The sequence below is a fragment of the Magnolia sinica genome, chromosome 3 (assembly GCF_029962835.1).
Source record: "Magnolia sinica isolate HGM2019 chromosome 3, MsV1, whole genome shotgun sequence".
NCBI lineage: Eukaryota > Viridiplantae > Streptophyta > Magnoliopsida > Magnoliales > Magnoliaceae > Magnolia > Magnolia sinica.
The window spans coordinates 778,595-801,777 of record NC_080575.1 but is presented as its reverse complement, the minus strand read 5'-3'; the positions used below and the strand labels follow the sequence as shown (position 1 = coordinate 801,777).

The window sequence follows — 23,183 nt, the reverse complement described above, 5'->3', positions numbered from 1 at the left end:
ATAGAGCATGTTTGAAAGTGATTGTATTTAGTACCTGTTTAAATTGTGACACCTAAATTATTAGGATGCATGAGCTTGCATGACTCATATTTCACATGCTAACGAGGCTTATTTGAATTACGATTTTGAGTTATTTTTTTTAATATTTTAAGAGCAAGAGGGGAGAGAGATGATTTTTTGCTTAAGATCTTTTAATTCTTAGTCTTTTTTAAATAGTAGATTAATCATTACTTTATAGTCTGATTTTTTCTCACGGAAAGTTTTTCTTATAAAAAATTTGTTAGTGTTTTTATAGTTGTACGATTTATTATTATTATTATTATTATTTTTCTCTTATTTATTTTAATCCAAATTAAGGTACTTCTTTAGGGCCAATTCTCCAACAATATATACTTAAATGATTTACTATTATTATTTTTACAGTAGCACTTACCATGCCACTCCTGATATAACCAACTCAACCGTGAATTCACTTCCTCTTTAATCTATTAGAGTAGTGATTGGCCATTACTCTTTCTCCTTAGTTGATATATGGAAACATATTTTTAACTTTCAAGGACATTGCACCCAACATGAACCAAACAAAAGGCTTAGGCTATCCGGGACTCACCTATCCCCGAAATGAAGGTTCAGGAACTCTTGGAACTCAAAGCAGGCCCGATGCACACAAAACCAACTGTAAGAGGGCACTGTGATTTATGGGTTTTATTCACATTGTCCACCAATTTTTCTATATCATTTTAGAATACTGGCCAAAGAAAGAGTTAGACTCCGTGCTATAGTACACCACACTGTGAGATTTAAACACCTATTGTTGAGAGCTTTTTAGGGCTACATAAGTTTTGAATGAAGCTCATATTTGTGTTTTTCATTCATCCAGCTCTATATGACCTCATGACTAGGTTTGATGGCTATTAACCTTTACAATAGGCTCGACGTAGGTTTCAACAGTCGGTGTCATCACTGCCATTGTTTACTGTGGCATGGTTCATTCAAGCCTTAGGTTTGCCTTGTTTTTGAACTCATAACTTAAAATGACATAGAAAAAGGGATGACAATGTGGATAAAATCCACGCATCACCGTCGCCATCTAGAGCCCCTATCCTTTCTTAGCAAGAGAAAGAGAAGAACAAGTGATACCCCATCCATGTCTGCTGGCCCCACATTGAAAACAAGCGAGCAAGCTTTAGCACGTGCGCTCGTGGAATAAAGTGAACAGATAAGGCGAGAAAAGGTGATGCTTCTGCGGACACGACCAGGACCAAAAATCAGGATGGCCCACTCACTTAGACCTGCATTGCCTTATACATGCAATCAATGGACGGTTTAGAAGATCTTCTCGTTTTGTGAATGGACCTGCCTAATTTCCTGTCCTGTGATGGTGGTCCACCTCACGTTAGGTTGGCAAGTATGCTTTACACCGTCCTGAATGTGATATCCAAGCCATTGGTCAGGCCGTATGCCTCTGGGACCTGCTCTGGTCTAGAAATCAGGACAGTCCACTCATCACGTGGATTACACGCGTATGTGTAGAAAAAGCAACCGACAGCTCGTTCGCATTCAGTGCACATCAATGCATGTGTAGCCACTAGTTGGGCAGGCCCACCTGCAAGACCATCTCCAAGGTGGGCCCCAGTCCTCGAGCCACTTCCTGGGACACTGGCAATCCTGAGTAGCTCCAATGAGAGTTATTCAAGGGAGATCCAAGGCTCTAATAGGGCAAGCTCCACCATGCCCCACGACCCAACAACAAGAGGTTATAGGTTGGTTTGCTTATTATGGGGGGCCACATGCCAGCCTTTTCTACTTGCACATTTACCATTTTACATCTCGATGGAAGAAATGAACGGTCAAGATTGAATTTACGGTCAAGATTGAATTTGACTAACATTCCTAAGGCTGAATGCTGCACAATGATAATGTTTTGACTAGGAGAACTTATCTTTTACTCTTATGGGAGACTTTTGTTACTACTGTAATTTATGCCTGTGTGTAAGGAAGTGATGCTGGTGAGATGTATTTATCCATATAAAATGTTACCTATGCCTTTGCATTTATAACAAGTAGCACGCAGTGCTTTTAAGGAGTTTCATGCATTTTGCATCGCAATTGAATTACCTGCCGGGTAAGTTGGTATGCGGGCCCAACATGAATTATGCGTCTTAACCACCGGTCCATCTATTTATTAGCTTATATTAAAATATGTACCTAAAATTGAAATATATTAAAGCTCAAGTGAACCATACCACAAGAAATGGTGAATTGAACAACTATCATTGGAATCCTAACAAGGCCACGAAGGTTTTTGATCAAGTTGATTTTTGTGTTTTCTCCTTGTTATCTGTGTGATCTCGTTAGTAGGTTGGATGATAAATAAACATCACTGTAGGCCATCCGAAGGTTTTGGATCAAGTTGATTTTTGTGTTTTCTCCTTGTTATCTGTGTGATCTCATTAGTAGGTTGGATGATAAATAGACATCACTGTAGGTCATCCAAAGGTTTTAACAGTGGATGTCATTATCCCTATTATTTTGAATGGTGGTTCTACTTGAGCTTTGGATTACTTTATTTTCAGACTCAACTCCTGGAATTAGTTAAAAAAATGGATGGACGGTGTCGATAAGCCATGCATATTAACGGTGGCCCAATAGAGTTTACCAAAGCATACTGGGACTGTGATGCATGGTCTGGCCCATTAGATGGTACCACCTGCTGTTTCACGCACCCAAGCTTTATGGGCCCACCATGTTATCTACTTTTTTAGGCGGCTGATTTTTTGCATGTACGGTTAAAATAAAGTTTCTCACTTAATGAACGGATTGGATTTCACATATAAAACAAGGTGGGCCCACATATTTGGCATTGGCCATGCTGAGTAAAACAGGTGGTGTGGATGATTCCAGTCTCAGCCAATGAACAGGTGGACACGATCTTTGGCCGGAATGGCATTCTAGATATTTACTGAACAGTATGGGCATTTTAAAAGCCAGCGCATTTAAGCTCCGTAGATCAAGAAAATGCAGCTACTAGCCGCCCACAAAGCACTTCCCTTTCATCCGAGCCCTTTCTTTCTCCTCCCTCTGTCCTCTCTCTCTCTCTCTCTCTCTCTCTTCAACCCCCCACCACCACCTGTTCTAACCTCAGCCGTCCGATCTTCCCCGCCCAAAACCCCAAATGAATTCTAGGCGTCGGTCTCCCTTTCGATAGTCTCCTTCTCTCTCTCTCTGGTTCTCGCACTTCATTTTTCTCCTCACAAAAGATGGAGCTCCAATACCAGGTCGCGCAGGCCGTACACGTCCTCAACCACGACACTGAGTCGTGCAACCGAGTCGCCGCGAATCAGTGGCTCGTCCAGTTCCAGCAGACCGACGCGGCCTGGGAGGTCGCCACCTCCATCCTCACAGCCGATCGCGCCATCGATCTCGAGGTCGAGTTCTTCGCGGCTCAGATCCTCAAACGCAAGGTCTGCAATCTCCATTCCCTTTCTCGATTTCCCACCATCGCGTTCTGATCCGTCGCTATTTTTGCCCATGCAATCCCCTTCCTTTTCTCTGACGTTTTCCAAATGGTTTTTGTGTTGCTGTTTCTCTACTGCTGATAGATGAAGCGTCTTTTTCTTTCTTTCTACTTCCTTCTTTTTTCATTTGGAAGCAGTTTCTGTTATGTTCTCGAATGGCAGTTTTGTAAATTCATGAATCCTCTCCTCCATTGGTAGCTGAAAGGGAAAAAAAACTGCTCTTATTAATATCAAGAAAAAGGAAAGGAAGCAGTTAGCAGTCATTGCCCATGCAAGTAGTTTTTTCTGTTAGATTTTCCAATGGCATTTTTGTAAATTCCATCATTGTTGCCAATTTTGCCTGCATGTGGTGGCATTTTGATAAACTCGAGAATCCCGGTATCTGAAAGGGGAGGAAATGGTTTTACTTTTTTTTTTTTTTTGAAAGATAAAAGGAAATGGTTTTATTAAGGGCAAATTTTTTTTTTTGCCAATGCATGCAGTTTCTTTCTTTTTGGTTTTTCAAATTTCTTTTCTTTTTCTTTATTGTAAAATTCTGGGAGATAATTGTTTTTTTTTTTTGTCTGTGAAGTGTTTTTTATTTTTATTTTATTGGTCAGGCTATCCCATGGCATTTTTGGAAATTCAGTAACTGTTTCTCTTTGGATAGTTGAAAGGAAAGGATCTACTCTTATATTAAAGGTTACCCAGTCCTATGGGGCCTTGATGGAATGGCTAACATAGGCCAATTGCCTTGATTTTTGGGCCATGGTCCATCCATGGTGACCCATTAAACCAGTGGTACCGATCACTACAGGCAAGTGCTGCTTATGCATTAGAGATGTTTTGGTGTGTGATTCATGGACCTCAAGTAGTGAATGTCATAGTCGCATTCCCATTTAGTTTTATTGTTTTCTGGTCATTAAGTCTTCATGTACACATCCGTCCAGCCTTTCAGCTACCTGGTTTGTTACTTTTTGGTTCTCTTTTAGATGTTCTATGCCCCACCTGCAGCTTCTTTGGAACATATGTCATAATCATTTGCTGGCACTCTACAGATCCAAAATGAAGGACACTACTTGCAGTTGGGAACTAAAGATGCTCTGCTTAACGCTCTCCTTCTTGCTGCGAGAAGGTTCAGTTTGGGTCCTCCACAGGTGATGTATACTTTCAAGCGTATGTTGTTGTTGTGCAATGTTCAAAACAAGTGGGCACAATATTTTCTTGTTCTTTATTGATAAACTCTCTCTCTCTCTCTCTCTCTCTCTCTTCATGGCAAACTACAAGGGTAGAGAGGCCCAAGAAAACATGAAACAAAAGCCCAAGAAAACAGGAAGGTACAAGTGCTGGGGCTAAATAAACAACCCAGCCCCTGACAAGCAGCACTACCCATTCCCATCAGAGCTACAAAATCGACTACACCCACTATGGATGGGGGCTCATGTAATCAGCATGAACCCTGAGCCAATTGCTCCTGAGTTTGGTATCCGTCTCTTCATTTGCGTCCAATTGAGAGTGGATGAAATAAATTTGATGACCAGCGCACTCATCAATAATTTCATCCTCTAGATCAGCAAGCCCCCCATGATAGCAAGGAGTTGATTGTGGCCCTATGCCAATTTCACAATAAATAAAATGTTGAAGCTTCGGCAAAATTTGAGCCGTGAAACACAATTGAGCCATAAATGTTGGTCGTTATGAGCACTTTGCCATCTCAAACCAAACTCCACACCCACTAGTCCCAGGTGGCTGAGAGAGCAACCATCAAAATTCACTTTGAAGAATCCTGTAGGTGAGGGAGGGTTTCCATCTAGAGATCACCTTCACTCAGGGAAACTCGCAGCCCAACTCTTCTCGCTAATTTTGCTTGATTGCCACAATGGAAAACCCCAAAATCTCATCTGCACGAGCCCAAGACAGTAGAAGATTCAAGATTCTGTTGTAGTACTGTCCGATAACCTCGTTGATTTCTAGTTCGGGCCCTAACTTGCATTTCCTTCTTGTGTAATCCGAATGAAGTGCGTGAGGTATTGATTGAGCTCTTCTTTTCCACATGTAACAGCTCTTAACGCAAGTCTGTCTCGCATTATCAGCACTTGTCATTCGTGCAGTAGAACACAAGAAGCCCATTGAGCAGCTATTTTCTAGTCTTGACCGACTGCGAACCCAGGATAATGGTAATATTGCTGTTTTAGAGATGCTTACTGTTCTTCCAGAGGAAGTCATTGAGGATCAAAATACTGATTGTAACATCAGTTCGGATCGTAGATGCCAGTATGGCCGAGAGGTTTGAGAATTTTTACAATCATTATTATAGTACTCTTTCTTGATTTTGTTTTAAGTTATTTTTGAAGAGTCATGGCTGTTCCTTTCTGTTCCCCTTGTGCATGCTGCATGATAATCTTGTTATATTTATTCTGATGCTGCATGATCATCTTGCTATATTTATTTTGTTCTTCATAGATGGATGTATTTCTTCTACTCATAAGGCAACCTTTGATTCTCAAACAGCTTCTTTCACATACTCCTACTGTTCTTGAATTCCTGCTGCACCAATCTGAGCAACGATCTGAGGATGGTGTTCAGCTTCATGAGAAGAGTCGGAAAATATTGAGATGTTTGCTGAGTTGGGTAAGATATTTTTTGGAAGACTTTGCTATTTTGTTACAATGATGTTTTCTGATCTAGGTTGTTACTATTTATTTTTCTTTTTTGCTCCTTCAATCAATAGCAGAAAGTACCATAAAAACGGGTAGAAATTTATCATATTTTCTAATGGGTTAATTGAGCACAATTCTTGATGATACCATCAAAGCTCCAGCCTGAACTAGTGCGGGAGTTGACCCGTCTCAGTTTAGTGTGTCCGCATTTGAACATAGAATAAACACAAGTTTAACAACTTTGTTTTTTCCAATGTCAGAAAGTAATATCTATGTAGGTAATGCGTGTGTGTGCATGCGCTTGTGCTCGCATGTGTGTGTGGGATTGGCTGTTAGCTTATGCAAGGGGAAAAAGAAAACAAAAATCAGGAAGGGAGAAGTGAAGAGAAGGAAGATTTGTGCAACTGCAAGAGTTATGTCTTACCACTCTAAACTAACCCTAAATACAGTTATGGTGCCCAGAGGGAGTACAATAACGTGACGTGCACACATACACATTCTCTACAATCTCAATATCATCTGAATATGCACTAAAAACAAAAAGTAAAAATGCATACTGCAAGTGATCAGAACCATAAGCTAGTTTCCAAACTAGTTTTTCTGCCTGCATATTAGCCCCTCCATGGATAAACCAAAGTTTTCGATGAGATTGCGAGCTGAATGACTGGGGAACTTGATTGTGAGTGTGACTTCATCTCGCATCGATGAGACTCGTTGTGTCGAATTTCTGACTGGGTTGACTCGATGTGACTTGCAACAATTTGAACCGAGTCCCTCGCCTTGTAGACTGTTCTTTTTCATGTAAAGGTGATAAGTTCGAAAACTTAACTGCTTTGGATGAACAAACATCCATGACCAGCATCACAAGGTGCACATTTGTTCATTTCAACTAATTTTATATATTTTAGTGTACATAATTATTTTAAATATTTATCACTACTTTAGATATTATTAATTCAATTATTAATATCAAATTGAGTCAAGAAAGGACTCATTTGAGTCTTTGAATTGAGCCAACCCAGCTGGACATTTAGTTCTCGTGTTTTTGAACTATGCTTGAAACCTAAGTTGACTTTATAAATGTTTTTGGGTTTTTTGATGCCACTTTTTATCATGAATGTCTATGCTGACTGATCATGACAACCGCTGGCTAGTAATGTTACGTTTTGTGCCAGTGGCATGTGTAGAAGTTCGTCGCGTCCATCATGTTACACTTTTTACTGGAACTCCTAAGTTGCCATCTGAAAGCTTAGCTGAATCTCAGGTTCGTGCTGGCTGCATCTCAGAGATTCCTCCCTCCTCACTGCCAACTCACCCACTTCTTAATTTTGTCTTCAACTCCTTGCAGGTATGTTTTCACCATCTTATGTAATCAGTTCTGCTCATGTTGCATTCCTTCATGCACTCAATTCATTTCTGTATGGATGGGCGTAGGTTTCCTCTTCATTTGATCTGGCCATTGAAGTTCTCACTGAGCTTGTGAGTCGGTATGAGGTATGGATGGGCCAGTTCTTGCTTATATGCTTTACACACTGACATACTGATACATGTAATTATGGTGGTTAAAAAAAAAAATACCACCCAATCTATGCTTCCTTTTTTTTTTTCCTGCTGACAAGATGACTATGGTTATCTTTTGTTTGAGATTTCAACAGTTTCATGTCCTTTAATTTTTCTGTATAACACACTCCTCGTTTGACGTGCCGTTCTTGCCATGGTAGAGTTGTCTGTGAATTAGAATGGTCCATCGGCTTGTGTTATTTTATAGTGTGTTAAAAATCTGTACAGTTGATTGGAACTCGAAACATTTTGGTTATATGATGAAAAATTGCAGTTAAAACAACCACATCCTATTTCTGCATCTTATTGTCTTTCTGGAGGGGTGAGATATTTTGCATGGATTTGCACTTCAACAATTGTATTTCTTTATGTGCTTTTAACAACCATCTCTCCGGCAGGGTGTACCCCAGGTTTTGTTGTTCAGAGTACAGTTTCTTAAAGAAGCACTTCTTCTACCTGCCCTTGCTAATAGCGATGAGCAAGTAATTGGTGGTCTTGCATGCTTGATGTCCGAAATTGGGCAAGCAGTAAGTGTTTACTCTTCTTTCTGGAGTGCAAGATTTTCCACTTGCTTGACTACTTGTTGTAAGTGATAAGATGGACCTGAAGTTTGTACTTATGATTATACATATTTAAAATAGCCATATAGATTTATGTTTCCTGAAATGTTCTCTAAATGATTTATTTAGCTATGTTGTTTTTGTTCTTCAATTAGGCGCCAGCTTTGATTGCTCAAGCAAGTACAGAAGCACTTGTGCTTGCAGATGCACTTTTAAGGTGGTATCTAAATTCTATATGTTTGAGAAACTCAGATTTAGTTCTGTAGATGTTCCAGGGTGCAGCATGGAGCCATGATTTTCCTTATCAGTGTTCTAAAACCACCACTGTTTTATGCTAGATATGCTGGCTGTATTTATACTCCATTGCAACTGCCTATATACTGAGCATTTATGTTTATGCCATGACAGTTGTGTAGCTTTTCCAAGCGTGGACTGGGAGATTGCGGACTCAACATTGCAATTTTGGTATTAAACTCGCTTTGAGTGTTCTCAATATATTAGCTGTATTAGATTTAAAATTGGGCTTAGAAAATTTATGCAATTTCAAATAATGTATACCACAATTCCATTTGGTGATTTTCCTTAAATATACATAATCCTTGCAGTTTAACCAAAGGTAATTTGTAGTTGTTGCCTTGTTCAATTTCCTTCTTTTATAATACCCATTTTTATTGAATTCTATTAGTTTAGCCAAAGGTAATTTGTAGGTGTTGCCTTGTTCAATTTTCTTCTTTTATAATACCTACTTTTATTGAATTGTATTAAGTCCAATGTTCGAAATATTGGTATCGCGTTATGTATCGCATTCTTGGGAAACGGATACATATCGGTTATCGCATGGGATATATCGGTTGTATCGTGTAATGTATCGCTGTTGTTGGAAACATGGGGAAACATTGGAAAATTGGTTGAATTTTTCAATGAAATTTTGGTGATTGTTAAAAAAGACATCAATACATACTTATAAATCTAAACATTACAAAAAAAAAGTACACATAATAGGTTTTCTTTGTATGGGGTCCTAATCTATGCGTTATCTAACTAAATTGATGCAAGTATATTCAATGTCTATTCATATAATTTATTAATGTAAAAAGACGTGTGGAAACACAAGCAATACATTCAAAAGCAAAAGAAGAATCACTAGATTAGGTTACAGACATGTTTGATTTGACGTTCGAACACAAATATTGCAAACAATTTGCGAGAAATTGGGAAATTTTGATTTTTTTTTTTCAATTTTTCGCGACTTAGCCCATCTCCTCCAAATCTTGAAATCGAAGCTCCCAATCCATGATTTTTCATGCAGAACATGAAAAATCATGAATTTGTAACAATTTGACACTAATTTAACATGATATACAGAAAATAAGAGCATCGAAATTAAAAAATGCTCAATAGATCGAACATGTGGGATATATCGCACTACTCGTGCGTTTCGTATCACACTGGTGGGATACAAGATATATCGTGGGATATATCGGCCGATATCTCCGATATTCAGTGGTATTAACTACACAAGGTCTTAAAAAAGGACTTATTTGCAGTTTTTATAGTTTATGATATCTTTTTAGTCGGTGTGCATGTGTCTGATGCGCTTGTGTCCATTACAACACACAAGTGTGTACCATACGATCCAATTTTCATGAGCTTATTTGTATTATTGGGGCAATTTGGTCATTATGAATTTTTTATTAATAAAATGGGGAGGAGGCAATTCGGTCATTTTGAATTTTTATTGATCAAATGGGGAGGAGGCAATTTGGTCATTATGATTTTTTTATTAATAAAATTGACGCAGGACAGCCCTAATTATGATGCATGCTCATGGAGATAATTAAACAGCGGAAATAAAAGGAATAAATGATCTAAAATTATCAAGGGGAGAGAAGAAGCACCATTAGAGAGAAGAGAGGAAGGAGGCAACCAAAGGGTTTGCTTTTCATTCATCAATAGTTGAAATTCGTGTTTAGGGCTTTACCCCACTTAAATAAGCACATAAAGACATAAAATTACTAAAATACCCCTAGGATAAGCAAATAAAGATATAAGATTACTAAAAGACCGCTAACTAAGTCAAAAAACGTGCAAATAACATAAGTATGGGAAAGTTTGGGCGCTCGGTCCTCTTTCTCCAATCTTCCTTCACATGTGTCTTCCCTAAGTGGGGTCTTCTATATGTCCAATCACATGTGAAAGGTCTTCAACTCCTCAATATTCTCATCATTATGATTTTTTTATTAATAAAATGGGGAGGAGTGGTGTGACTATGGTAACCTACTTTCCCATTCCTCTTTTATTCTCTTGTCCTTTTCTCCCTTTTCCTTCATCTACTCTTTATCTATGCCGTGATTTCTACATAGTATGGGATTGCTTGTTGGTCCAGATTTCATTAGTTCTCTTTCTTCCACAGTTTTCTCCTCTCTCTCTCTATCTCTCTCTCACTCAAAGAATCCAACTCAACATGTTTGTTCTAGCCCATGTGATTTTCATGGAAAGTGGAAAGATCAATGGTCAAAATGTGAGAGCAGTATCTTGAAAAAGAAGAAGCAGAAATGAGGATCAATGTTATCAAAATCGTACAATTCACGATATGAATTGTATGGTTCATATCGTATCATATAGGTGTATGATTTGAATTGTACACCTGAATCATAAATCCTAAATAATCGTGCGATTGTCGTGCTAATTGCAAGATAATTGTAGGTTGCATAAATGGGCTAAAAAAATGCTTTCAAAACATTTTTTATTCAAAAAATATATATTTTTTCTTTTTCTCTGTACCCTTTTGCTCATAAAATATGAAAAAGGCTCTCCCTTGTTAAAATTATTATTATTATTTTCTTTATTATTATTTTCTTTTGTAGAGAGAGAGAGAGAGAGAGAGAGAGAGAGAGAGAGAGAGAGGAGATTTTGATATTCAAAAACCCAAAACAAAGAAATTAAGATATCCTTTTATTCACAATGGAATCGAATGCCATTTTTTCTAACATGATTTTACACTATAGAAGGGTACAAAAGAACATATTTTTTAAAGGACTTTTGTATTTTTTAAAGATAAATTATTCGAAAGACAACAACAGAGAAAAAAGGAAGGAAAAGACAAGAATCCTTCGCTATCATGATATGTATACCATATACATTTTTTCATTGATAATATCATGATATGCATTACTTTTTCGGTTCATGTTGATGGTAAGTGGATTTTTTTTTTCTTTTTTTAATATTTAATTTACTTATATCTTTTCATGTCTTATATATATATATATATATATATATATATATATATATATATATATAAATATATATATATATATATATTGTAAATAAAAAAATCTTACGATTTACAATACGACTTGCGATTTCATACGATTAAACTCCTATTAGGATTTGCAAATACGATAACGATTTTGACAACATTGATGAGGATTATTAGCTTTTTTTTTTTTTTTATAGTAAAAGGAAATGACTCTTGTTTGTGGAAAAGTGTGGAAAGGGAAATCGATTTCTGTAACTGATTTTTTATTTTCTGCAAAGAATGAAAGACGTCACATCACATCTCTGCTGAATACATTTCTTTTTCCACAGCAGAAAACAAGATTCCACCAAATATGTATCTTTTGTGTGCAGAAACCCAATTAGTTATTTGCATTGGAAGCGTGTGATCTTGTTTGGGCATGTAGTGTGGGCAGGCCATGTGTAGATATTGAAGCATGATTTGGGCAAGAGATGTGAATTTGAGTAGAATGTGTGATCTGAGTTGGCCCATATGCATATTTGGGTTGGGCGTTTGACCTGTACACAATGTGTGATTTGGGTTGGTGCCACACTGCTTTTGTAAGTTATGTGCTATCGTCCCTCACAAGATTTTATTTTTCTTCTTTAATGTTGTGACTCGGTCTAGTGTAGAAGCATAGTACAAGACCATTGCTCACTCTGCTTGTGAGCTTGTGTAGTTAGAGTAGGAGATGATTTGATGACTAGGGTGTGGAGAAGAGTGAGAGAGAAGAAAAGAGAGGAAGGGAGTTTGGGGAAAATGTTGTGTATATGCAACATGCCCTCACACACAATGTTTTATTAGAATAGAACATATAGTACATTGTAGGAGAAGGAGAAAGAGTGCACATGCACTTACATTAAAAGAGCCACTTAACACACACACACACTTAAGACTAACATTCTCTAGAGTTAGGGTAGGGACTTTGTTACAAGAGATGAGATTCACAGTGGATCAACCAATGCAATTGTATTGTGTCAACTAGGTGGCCTCGCATTGATATCACCAATAGTTTCTTTGTTTCATGAAAAAAACCAAATATTTTGAGGTCGACTGCTGCTCCATCCATGAGGTCTCCAATCATGAAATTTCTACTCCACATGAACTCTCAAGATCAACTTGCAGCTATGTTCACTAATACTCGATCGTAGTCAATTTGGGGGATTTTGTTCCAAGTTGTATGCTGATGATATCTACTCACAAGGGGGTGGTGCTAAAGTTAATGCATTATGGGTGTTAAAGTCCCTTGATATGCCGTCCTCTAATGGCTTGAGCTTTTAGAGCAAGTGGTTATTTGACATGGTATCAAAGTGGAAGGTCACGTGTTCGAATACTGGGGGCAACAAAAATGCCTTTGTAATATATTCTCCCACGGGGGGCCAGGAAAATCAATTCTGGCCTGTGGACCGGGAAATCAAACCCGGCCTGTTTACGGTGTGAGTGTCCCTCCACCCTAGCTTAGTTTGTTCCTGTGCGGAGCTCCACCCCGCACATGCGGGGGAGTGTTAAAGTCCCTTGATATACATTGATATGCCATCCTCTAATGGCTCGAGCTTTTAGAGCAAGTGGTTATTTGACAGTGGACAGTATGGTTGTATGACCTAGTGTTGTGGGCTGTACATCTATATGGTCCATTAGATTGATGTGCAAGAATGTGCCCTCTATATTTGTCTCCATTATAGTATGCTATATACCATATGGTCGACACTGTACATGAGCTTACTGTATTATTGGGGGCAATATTTGGTCATTATGATTTCTTATTAATAAAATGAGGACTGTGGGCATGTGGCTAGGGTAATGCACTTCCCCTTTCCTCTTTCTTCCGTTCATTTCCTTTCTTCTCTTTCTCAATGCCATGATATTTACAGTTATTTTTCTACCTTTTTGGAGAGTTTTGTACTGTTTTCTATGGTGAAAACTTGCTTAAATACTATGCCGCTGTCAGTCATGGATGTGGGGTGTAGGGAGACGGCTTTTAAAAGTAAATTTCCTTTTTCACTAGTGTCTGCACAAATATCTTAAATAATGAAATATCACATTTTAGTAGTCTGTGATTATTTATATGTAAAAACTGTAATAGACAAATAGTTATGATAACAAACCTATACACACTAATTTATGTTTATAAAGTACCCGAGAGAAAAAAGAAAAGAAAAATAATTAAACATAAAAGTTAATTTTTATATGAGCTAAGTCAACACATTGCCAAAGTGCCAGGTGCTTGTTAAATAGCTGAAGACATCATATTTCTCAAGGTATTCTTGGAGCATACATATGTTAGAAAGTGCTTGTATGGTTGAAGCTTATATCTGATCACTGGTTCCAATTCATATTATTTTAACTTTCATAGGGTCTTTTGATATTATTTTTGGTATCATGCGTCCTTTGCTATGTTATGTTTGAGATATACGTACTGATAGTTAGAGCTATATGTACCATTGATCTAATAGAAGAGCATAATAATTACATTCTCCACCTCAATCTTTATTCTCCAGGTGTAGTTTAGCAAGCCGTCTTATTGGCCTAGTTTCAGAAAAGGCGAACTATAAGAAGATTGTGGAAGAAATGTTTTTTCCTGTACTATCAGCGTTACTAGACGCTCTTCTGATACGTGCTCAGGTACTACTTGTGTTACCATTGTGTCAATTTTTTTTTTTCCCAATTATTTCATCATTTGTTTTGTTGTTTTCCAGTTTTGAGAAGCATGGGTGCATTGTTTCGCATGCTTAACTCATGTTGCTTTTAGACGTTTCTGCTTGGGTGATTTTTCTACAAGTGAACTGTTCCTGTAGATAATCACATATGCATGTAGATCTAGCAGTAGCTGATTTTGTGAAAGTCTCCACGACATTTTACTAATTTCTCTGCATTAACAACCATATTCACATAGTTTCATAATCTTATGCTGATTCTTATGTATTTGGAAATTAACCTTTGTGCAACAGTAGGACAAGTAGATGACTTCTTGGATTATTCTTCCTAATGAATAATGATTGGCTTGGTTGTTTAAGAATTCAGAAGGGAACTGTTCGGATATAAACCTTTTTTATTTTTTATTTTGCTGTCTATTGCATTACCATATGCATTTTGGTTGTAGTGTACACCATATGCTATGTAGCATGCCCTACAGTGGTGGTGTGTTTGAAAGCTTAAAAATTAACTTCTATGTTAAGCAGAACTTGAAAAATGGTAGTGACTCATTGTCACACATGGCACTGATGTACAATTATCCAGACCGTCCAAATGGTGGTTCCTATTGTTTGGATGGAGCAGATCTCTAGAATCACATGCATCAGGCAATAGTGACCAGCTGTACAACTATGCAAAGTGCACGGTTGAAAAATTGCAACCATTGTCAGATGATGTAATCATGTAAAACTATTATTGTGATGTAATCATGTAAAAATATTATTGTAGGCTATAACATAAAACTAATAGAGTACGATTTCACTCATTCAAAATTGGATGCCCTATTCCCTTTTATTTGATCGAAAGCTCTATTCCCTCTTTCCAAGACCCTTATTCTATTTTCTTAATCCACACAATGACTGAAGATGAAAATTTATCCAATCCATCGGTGCTATGAGAAGATCTATTGGCTAAAATTTTGGGAGCAGTGGAGCCTATATGAAGGAGAAGATTGATTTTCCCCCGTTTCTTGTTCATACGACTGTATTGTTGGAGATTTTATTGTTTAATTCACTTAAAGCTGAAGAGAGGTACATTCTTACCATTACTCTTTGTTAATGAGTTATATTTCATTTGGATGTAGAGTTAGTGCTTTTTTTTTTTTTTTTGGAAGGCTGGTTCCTATGCAACATTGTAGAATAAACTTGTTCTACAAACTTTGTTGTGTGGGTCCTACCATGGTGTGTATGGCATGACATTCAAGTTGACTAGTCCATAATGTGGGTCACCACGCTACAACGGTGGTTTTTGGTTGGCTGTGCACTGTTTTCTAGGATATGACCCCCATGATGATTGGATAGGCTTGATTTTCTATGGTGGCTGTCCGTTGTTTTTAATGGTGTGGCCTGTTATTCGCCTGTCCAACCCAGTAGGGTAGATCCAACCATCATGGGGACCACCACTCTACAGTGGGGGTTTTGAGGTGACTCTTCATTGTTTTCTATTGTGTGCCCACCCGATGATTGCATAGAGGCCTGAGTTTTGGGGTATCCCATCATCACAATTGGGCTTGCTTGATGTGCAGGCTGGATGGTGTTAGGGTTGTCAGTGGATACCTGAGGAGACCTGGTTAGAACAGCGTTGGGTCCAATTTTAAGAATCGATTTAAAAACCGGGTTGGGTTCGGTTCTAACATCACAACTATTTAGGAAGTGGGTCCAATTGGGTCGGGTATCAGGTACTTGATGGGTGCCCTACTATATATAGTATTAAATACATTTAATGCTATGTTATAATGGCTTTTGTAATGTGATGATAATGGCATGAGTATCTGAACGTTTTGAAGAAGAGATAATTAATGCCATGATGTATTAGGAGGGTCTAGTTAATGCCACAATAAATGTTTTAGTAGGAGGAAATCCATTTAATTCATCAAATATCCCTCCCAGTGTCATTCGGTCATGGGTTTTCATAGTGCACGGTGCCATTGTACCATGGTGGTAGGTTTCCACCGCCTATTTGTATCTTAAATGATGATATGAACTGTTCATGTCCTAGACTCTATACTATACATGCCATCTTAAGAAGCATTCATTGAAGTGATTCATGGTTGTTCATGAAGATGAATATTTAATCTCACATTCAAATCCAAGATTTGAAGCTCGGGATCATCAATAAAGAACTATAGCTTCTATGTGGTGGTAATGAGAACATGAACAATTCGGATCATTCTAAGGATGTAGTATAAACCCACTACCCGGTATCACTGTACCCTTTTCAAGCTCTTCGGTCATTCAAAGTTGGCTTCTACCCCCAAAAAAAAGGTTGCAGCGTGCAATCACCACATGAAGGCAACGTTGGAGGCAGAAAGGACCAACAAGCATTTCACATGAAATGTGCTAGGATGATATCACAATGAGGATGGTCCAATTGATGGGTCCCATGATGAATGACCCATGTTGCCAAAATCATAGCTAACATGGTGTTGTTTGCCCCAACGGGTTCCTGGTGAAACTCGTGTCCCACGGTATCCAAATCTGGGACACCAAAGATGGTAACCAGATTTGGTGGGACCTGAATTGATAGGACTCAGGGCTTGATTTGTTTGTGTATGAGTATACCTGGACCCGCTAAACCCGGGCTCGAGTGTGGTGGCCTGTGGGGTGCGAGAGCACACTCATGGTTGGTGGCCCGTGTGAGGCGGGTGGCTCGTGTGAGGCGGAACCCATGTGATTTGGGGCCCATGAGGGGGTGGAACCCAAGTGATTTGGGGCCCAAGAGGAGGGTTCGGCCGAGGACCTAACCCATGGATGTGGGGCCTGGGCTATGAGATAAAGGCATTAATTCGTCATGCTCTATCAGTTCGAGCTTTTAGAGTAAGTTGTTAATTGTCCTGCATCACATACATAATGGGCCCCAGACAATCAGTTACATGGCTTCTTCATGTTTAGTTATTTGTTGATGTTAACATAGTTTGCTTAGAAAGGTTAGTTTAGACATGAAGAAGTGGGCTGACTTTTGATAACTTGTTTTGAACATCTTTTTCTTGAAAAAGCAAGCACTTTTTTTCTGCGCCTTTTTAAAATATTTTTTGTTATTTTTACGATTTACCATATTTAGCTTGTTATTTTAATTAAAATACTGTGTGGCTTACACTACACACAACGTAGCCTACACTACACACTTTAGAGTGACTGCTAAGCCAGGACATTGTATTTTCACGTTGAGACATTGGTTCAATTCCTGTAAGGGATAGGTACTCATTCCTGGCGGGTGGTATCATTGCTGAGTGATTGCTTGCATGCCGTTGGCTATTTAAACATTGTTAATGAAGGATGAGACTTTGTTGATCCTTTAAGCTTGTGGTCAGTGTTTGCATCGATAAGCTACAATAGTCTGACTTGCTGAAAAGTGAAAGCCTTGCTATCTGGTCTTAGGTTCATCAAAGGAGTTGGTGAATGGGTTTTATATCTCAACTACTATTTGTGGTTTCTTTTCTCCTGAAAGAAAGGCTATAAGCTATTTGAGGTATTTGTTGTATTTATGCCTCTTCATTATCTTGCTACAGCTAGACAGATGTTACTCAGGTTCAAATCTGCTAATAATAAATGCTGCCGCCTTTTTCTTTACTTCTATTTTTTATTTTTTTGTGGAGTCATTTTCTGAAATTTATAAATGCTGCTGCCTTAATCAATGGAATCCAACATTGAAGTTTGCCATATTCTTTGGAACAAGCCTTTCTAAAATAATGAAATATGTTAGAATATTTAACTCCTTGTCAAATTGGAGAAGGACGCTCTCTCTATTTAAGTGGCATACAGCTAGTAAGTAGATTCTCAGGCACCTTCCTCGCCCAACAAGAAGGAAAGATCTCATTGGCAAGGTCCCACCATTGTGGTGCATGCATTAGAAGGATCATCTTGTAGAAAGTTCTGTTTATTATAAGCCTGGGTAAAGACAGCCTATTGTAAACTGTTAGCAAGGAATCGTGATAATTTCTATTTTAAATATTCGGCAAAAAATGATTCACATCACCAATCTAAATAGATGGTCAGGGCTATGATGACGATGACGGTGATGATTAAGGATCATAGTGTATAATTTTGCATTATGATTCAAACAAATTTGCCATGTTGATTGAAATTTTCTATTGGTATAATGGCATCCTCGCGCTATTGATTCTAACTTCTTTGCAGTGTAAGGATTTCTCATTCATTTCTCGTTCATTAAATGGTATTTTCATTTAAGCCCAAATTACTGGGAGAAAGGCTATGAGGATGAGATGATTCTGTGTATAGTGGATATAGAGGTGGCCGAAGCACCATGTGAACGTCTGCTGCAGTTGCTCATGTCTTGAATATGAGTTTTGAGAAAAACCAATTCTCAGATTTATGTCAACAAGAACTTGAGAATTAAATAACGAAGTGCACTATATCTGCATGTTATAATTTTCTAGTATTTAGTTCATAAAATTATGACAAGCAAAATAAGATGCCTGGAGAAGTGTCTACTGTTGTCTGGGTTCTCATTCTTCTAGATATATAAACATCAATTTTTTATCTGCATATAATCATTTTGTGAGTGTTTGTTTTGTGAAATTATGATGAGCAAAATATGATAAGTGGGGACGTGTATACTGTGGTTTGCGTTGACATTCATCTGTTTGCATCATCATCTTCTTCTAAGGCTTATCTCAACTAATTTGGGACATTCATCTGTTTATGTAAACATTGATATTTAGTCTTTTGATAATTACCACTATTTTATCCTTCGAAAAAAAAAAGAAGATAACAACTGTTTACGTTCTTGCATATACATCACCTCCCTCATTGTTCTTGATAGGTTGATGATTCTACTTATGATGGTGATGATGGAACTCTCGACATGCCTGACGGTCTTTCACATTTTAGGATGAATTTGGAGGAGATTTTAGTAGACATTTGTCAGCTTTTGGGATCCAATACATTTGTTCAGAAGGTGCACCATTCTTCAAACTGCTTCTTTGATGGCAAGTAGAATATTTACATTTGTTTGGAGTTAACTTTGTGCTGTAGGTTTCGTGAATGATGATTTTATCTTATAAGTTATAACACATTACATATGCATAAGATTTGCTGCCACCAGATAAAATAATGTGTCATGAATCCATCTCTAGATTCCTCAGATCTTTCATGAATTGACTCGATAATCAGCTAGAGATGAAGAAAAGAAAATGAAAATAGAACTAATCATGCGGAGGTGCTCTACAGAAGGCCATAAGTGTCATAACGATGGGTTCTAGAAGAATCACTCTCTAGGGCTTTGAATCCCGTCTTTGGAAACAAGGAAATCTAATTTAGTTCATTCAAAAAATGTTTCATCTTTCTCTAAAATCATTCATATGTATTTCTGTTTATACATAGCCTTTTATGAAGTCCTACTTTAGGTAAGAGAATTCAAGACTTGTAGACACCCTAAATGCAAATTGCCCTTATCACCTAAAGGGTCTTGCTCTTTCCACTTTCGTAGGGATTAACCTTTAATTAGGAAAACCCCATCCTGGACCCCTTTTTTGACTAAAAATCCCTTAAAAAAACCCCAAAATATTAACCTAAAAATGGTAACGAGTGTGGGAAGGCTGGGGGCCCTATCCTTTTTTTTTTTTTTTCCAATTATTTAATTTTGCATTTTAAGGGGGAATGAAATCCAATTTCTGCACCTTTTTTTATAAATTTTTTGAAGGCGTGGATATGGATTTCTACTCCTTGAGATTTCAGTTGGTTTTGGGGCCATAGAAATTCAATTTCCACTGCCACGATAACAAATTTTTTTTTTTTTGGCGATTTCCTTGCGATTTGGTCCTTTTGATTTTCTTATTCCATCCTGTGTGGCAGTATTACTCCCCTTTTTACTTCTCTAGTCATGCCATGTGTCCCACATTTCACAATGCCCTCAAAGTTCACCAAAATTACAACTAAAGCATTCTCAAATCTATTAATAAGAATCCCTTCTCTAAGAAAGAGGCCTTTGTATCATGTTTTCTACGAAGGCCTCTTTATGATATCTTTAATGGAATCTGACCATCGGAAGCAAGAAATAATGTACTGATCTCAATCTTATTAGGTACGCAACTAATGACCATTAACAAAGCCTTGTGGTCCAGAAATATGATCTCCAAATCAGCCTGGACAAATAATAACCACCACCAAGCATCCATAAAAAAAAGAAGGCAAGATTCAAAAGGAAATCAAATGTCAATTACGGAAGGATGAGATAGAAATTTCAACAATAATAAACTTGTCCCAAAGTGGAAGAATGTGAAAAAACGAGTGTTTGGAGCCTCTAGAAGTATCAAAGTTTGCATGGACTAGAGGAGCGGCGGGAGCCTAATAGTCTCAACCCTTAAAAGGTCTTTGGCAAAAAGCCTCCAAGAGAAACACAACCAAAAGAATATCCCTTTACACATTCCTCCTCCTTTGACTAAAGGGATCATTTGGATGCCTATAAAATCCTTGATTGTAAAGGGTTTACAGGCATGTGTTTAGATGACAAGATTTGCTTAAGTGTTTACAAATTTTAAGCACAGTACAGATAAACTCTTCTTTTTTCAGGCAAAAACCTTTGTTTCATATTACAGGTAAAGTCTTTTCACTAGAAAAGACAACATACATACCATCCAATCTATCCATCTACATTGCTTGATGCTCTCCTACAACCCCCAAAAAATAGGCCGATCGATCATCAGGTGGCCCACACGACAAGGAACAGTTGGGATGGGACGTCCACCATTAAAAACCTTCTAGATTGTGCATGGGGCGACTATAGTGGGTGCAGTACAATCTGATTTCTCCAACATGTGTGCCCATTTATGTGATGTAGAAAAAGAAATGTCAAGCCCTTTTTATGCAATTTGAAGATTTTGGCAGGATTTACAGCCGTACACTCTATGTGATGTGAATACACAATAAATGCACTGTAAACACTCTACAGGTTAGCCAATGACAAACTGTTTACTTGTAAGCATTACCACTCAAAAAGCCAAACAGGATAGTAGGTAAACAGTTTATACATGAAACTCTTTTCAAGTGTGAAGTGTTTATAGCTTAAAAGTTTCCAAGCATCCAAATGACCCCTAACTTTAATGTGTAGTGACTAATGAGTAATGACTAAAATATCCCTACTTTTTAGATTTAAAACATAACCACATAATGAATAATTAATAATAACCATGTCCACCGCCAATAAAGCCAATAACTTTAGCCCATATTGCATTTCTCACTAGTCCATGCATGCACATGTGTGACCCACACTCACATGACAAGCGGGCTACATGTGTCCACCTCCAAATCCAAGACTTTGGTGTCTGGATTGCCATCAAAGCACCCCATTGTGAAGCTATCATCATCATCATAAATCCACCAGTGCCACCATCGTTGACAATCAAGCTCGATGACCATTGGATCTAGACAGTTTGTCAAATTTGATAATAGATCCAAGTGATCCAACAGTGCGAAATCAGATATGACAGCTAGAAAAGCCTGTGAAAGTCTGTCATGGTCAAGGATCACACCAAAAAGGTAAGGTAAATAGCTTGATGTCAGCCCTCAAAAAGGATGGCAAGAAAACTCTATTGAGCCACATTTTAAACCTGAAGAGCATATGGAGTGGGGAGTCATCTTCCGAGACAATCTGGGTTCCAAGTAAGGATGATGTGATTCATGGATATGAACACATGACCTACCCAGGGTATCAATAGCCCCTCTACCCTATGCAAGGACCACAAGCACGAGCAACTATTTGTCATGTTTATCCCAAACATACTGAGGCAATTCAACCCCATATCTAGAATACCCAACCAAGAGTACGACAGCAGAGATGAAGATTTCATGGGCAATATGGACCCTAATGCCTTTCACAATTGGTGGAGAGCATTGTAAAATCACTTCGAGTTATGCTTTGTGGCGTTGAAATTAAGGGGGTCAACACTGAATAGGTGGCATACAGTTGTGAGAGATAAACCACATTGTGGCCTTCTACCCATATCGACTTGGGAAGAGATGAATGTGAAGTTAAAAAAGAACTTTTTACCATTAAATTACAAGGGCAAGGCAAGGCCTTTAGAGAACTTCTTAGCCTTCGATAAGGGAATCCAACTGCCGAATACATGCAAAAAATTTATGACCTAATGGTGATGTGTGATACAAATGATACGAAGATACAACGGGTTGCAAAGTATTGTCATGAGCTGAGGATGGCTATACAAATAGAGTGGAATCAATCCCAAAAGTGTAGAAGAGGCCCATAAATAGCATTTCACGTGAAAGAGCAACACAAGATAATAGCTAGACACAACAACTTTCAAGTTGGGGCAGTTTTCATCTTGTTTAGCTTTGAGCAGGTCAGGTTCGCATTTTACTTAGCATCCGGAACGGTAGCTCCATATAGGATTGGCCAACACGACTACAGGAGTATTTAGGGTACTCTGGTGGGTAGTAATGGTGGTAATTGGCAACCCACGCAACTGCAATGAAATTTTGAGATGGTGGGAGCAATATGAATGTAGCCTCACAAAGCACATTTGACAAGCTGAAGCTGAAGCTTATATTTGCACAAAGTGTGAAGCAAAGTGGCATGAAATTCAAGTGCAGGAGCGAGGAAACATCTCTTTCAAAATATAAACAACTATAAAAAAGAACGAGGCGGGAGTGGGAGTCAGAAGCGGAGAGTTGAAGAGGTTGCATCACCTAATTAGAAGGATCAACTGAAGCCTGAGAAGTTTCCAGCAAGATCCTATACCAAGCTCCACTCCAAAAAGGTGGGTCCTTTTTATGTTTTCAAGAAGCTCGATGATAATGCATGTGTGATTGAGGTTCCTCACAAAATGAAGAGTAGCCCCATTTTCAATATAGACCTTACATTTTACCTTATACATTATAAAAATGAGAGCATAGAAGAACAAGCTATCTAGATGCCTGAAGCATCGCACCGGTTCGAGTAAGTCATTGAAGATGTGTTGGAT

General features: G+C 38.1%; 1 protein-coding gene across 14 annotated transcripts in view; it reads left to right on the top strand.

Moving 5' to 3' along the window:
- Positions 1-3,024: 3,024 nt before the first annotated feature.
- Positions 3,025-23,183, top strand: part of LOC131239206 (transportin MOS14) — a 57,996-nt gene continuing 37,837 nt past the window's right edge. For 2 of the 14 annotated variants that reach the window (XM_058236793.1, XM_058236789.1), the window contains exons 1-11: positions 3,029-3,464; positions 4,556-4,654; positions 5,560-5,784; positions 6,009-6,128; positions 7,422-7,505; positions 7,592-7,651; positions 8,116-8,244; positions 8,433-8,494; positions 8,686-8,742; positions 14,053-14,176; positions 19,028-19,162. In XM_058236793.1, coding sequence (XP_058092776.1) covers positions 3,261-3,464; positions 4,556-4,654; positions 5,560-5,784; positions 6,009-6,128; positions 7,422-7,505; positions 7,592-7,651; positions 8,116-8,244; positions 8,433-8,494; positions 8,686-8,742; positions 14,053-14,176; positions 19,028-19,162 — 1,299 coding nt within the window. In that variant the 5' untranslated portion in view covers positions 3,029-3,260. Of the gene's footprint in view, positions 3,465-4,555; positions 4,655-5,559; positions 5,785-6,008; positions 6,129-7,332; positions 7,506-7,591; positions 7,652-8,115; positions 8,245-8,432; positions 8,495-8,685; positions 8,743-14,052; positions 14,177-19,027; positions 19,163-23,183 lie in introns of those variants that run through there. The other 12 variants (XR_009168086.1, XM_058236790.1, XM_058236792.1 and 9 more) reach the window with 12 other exon arrangements.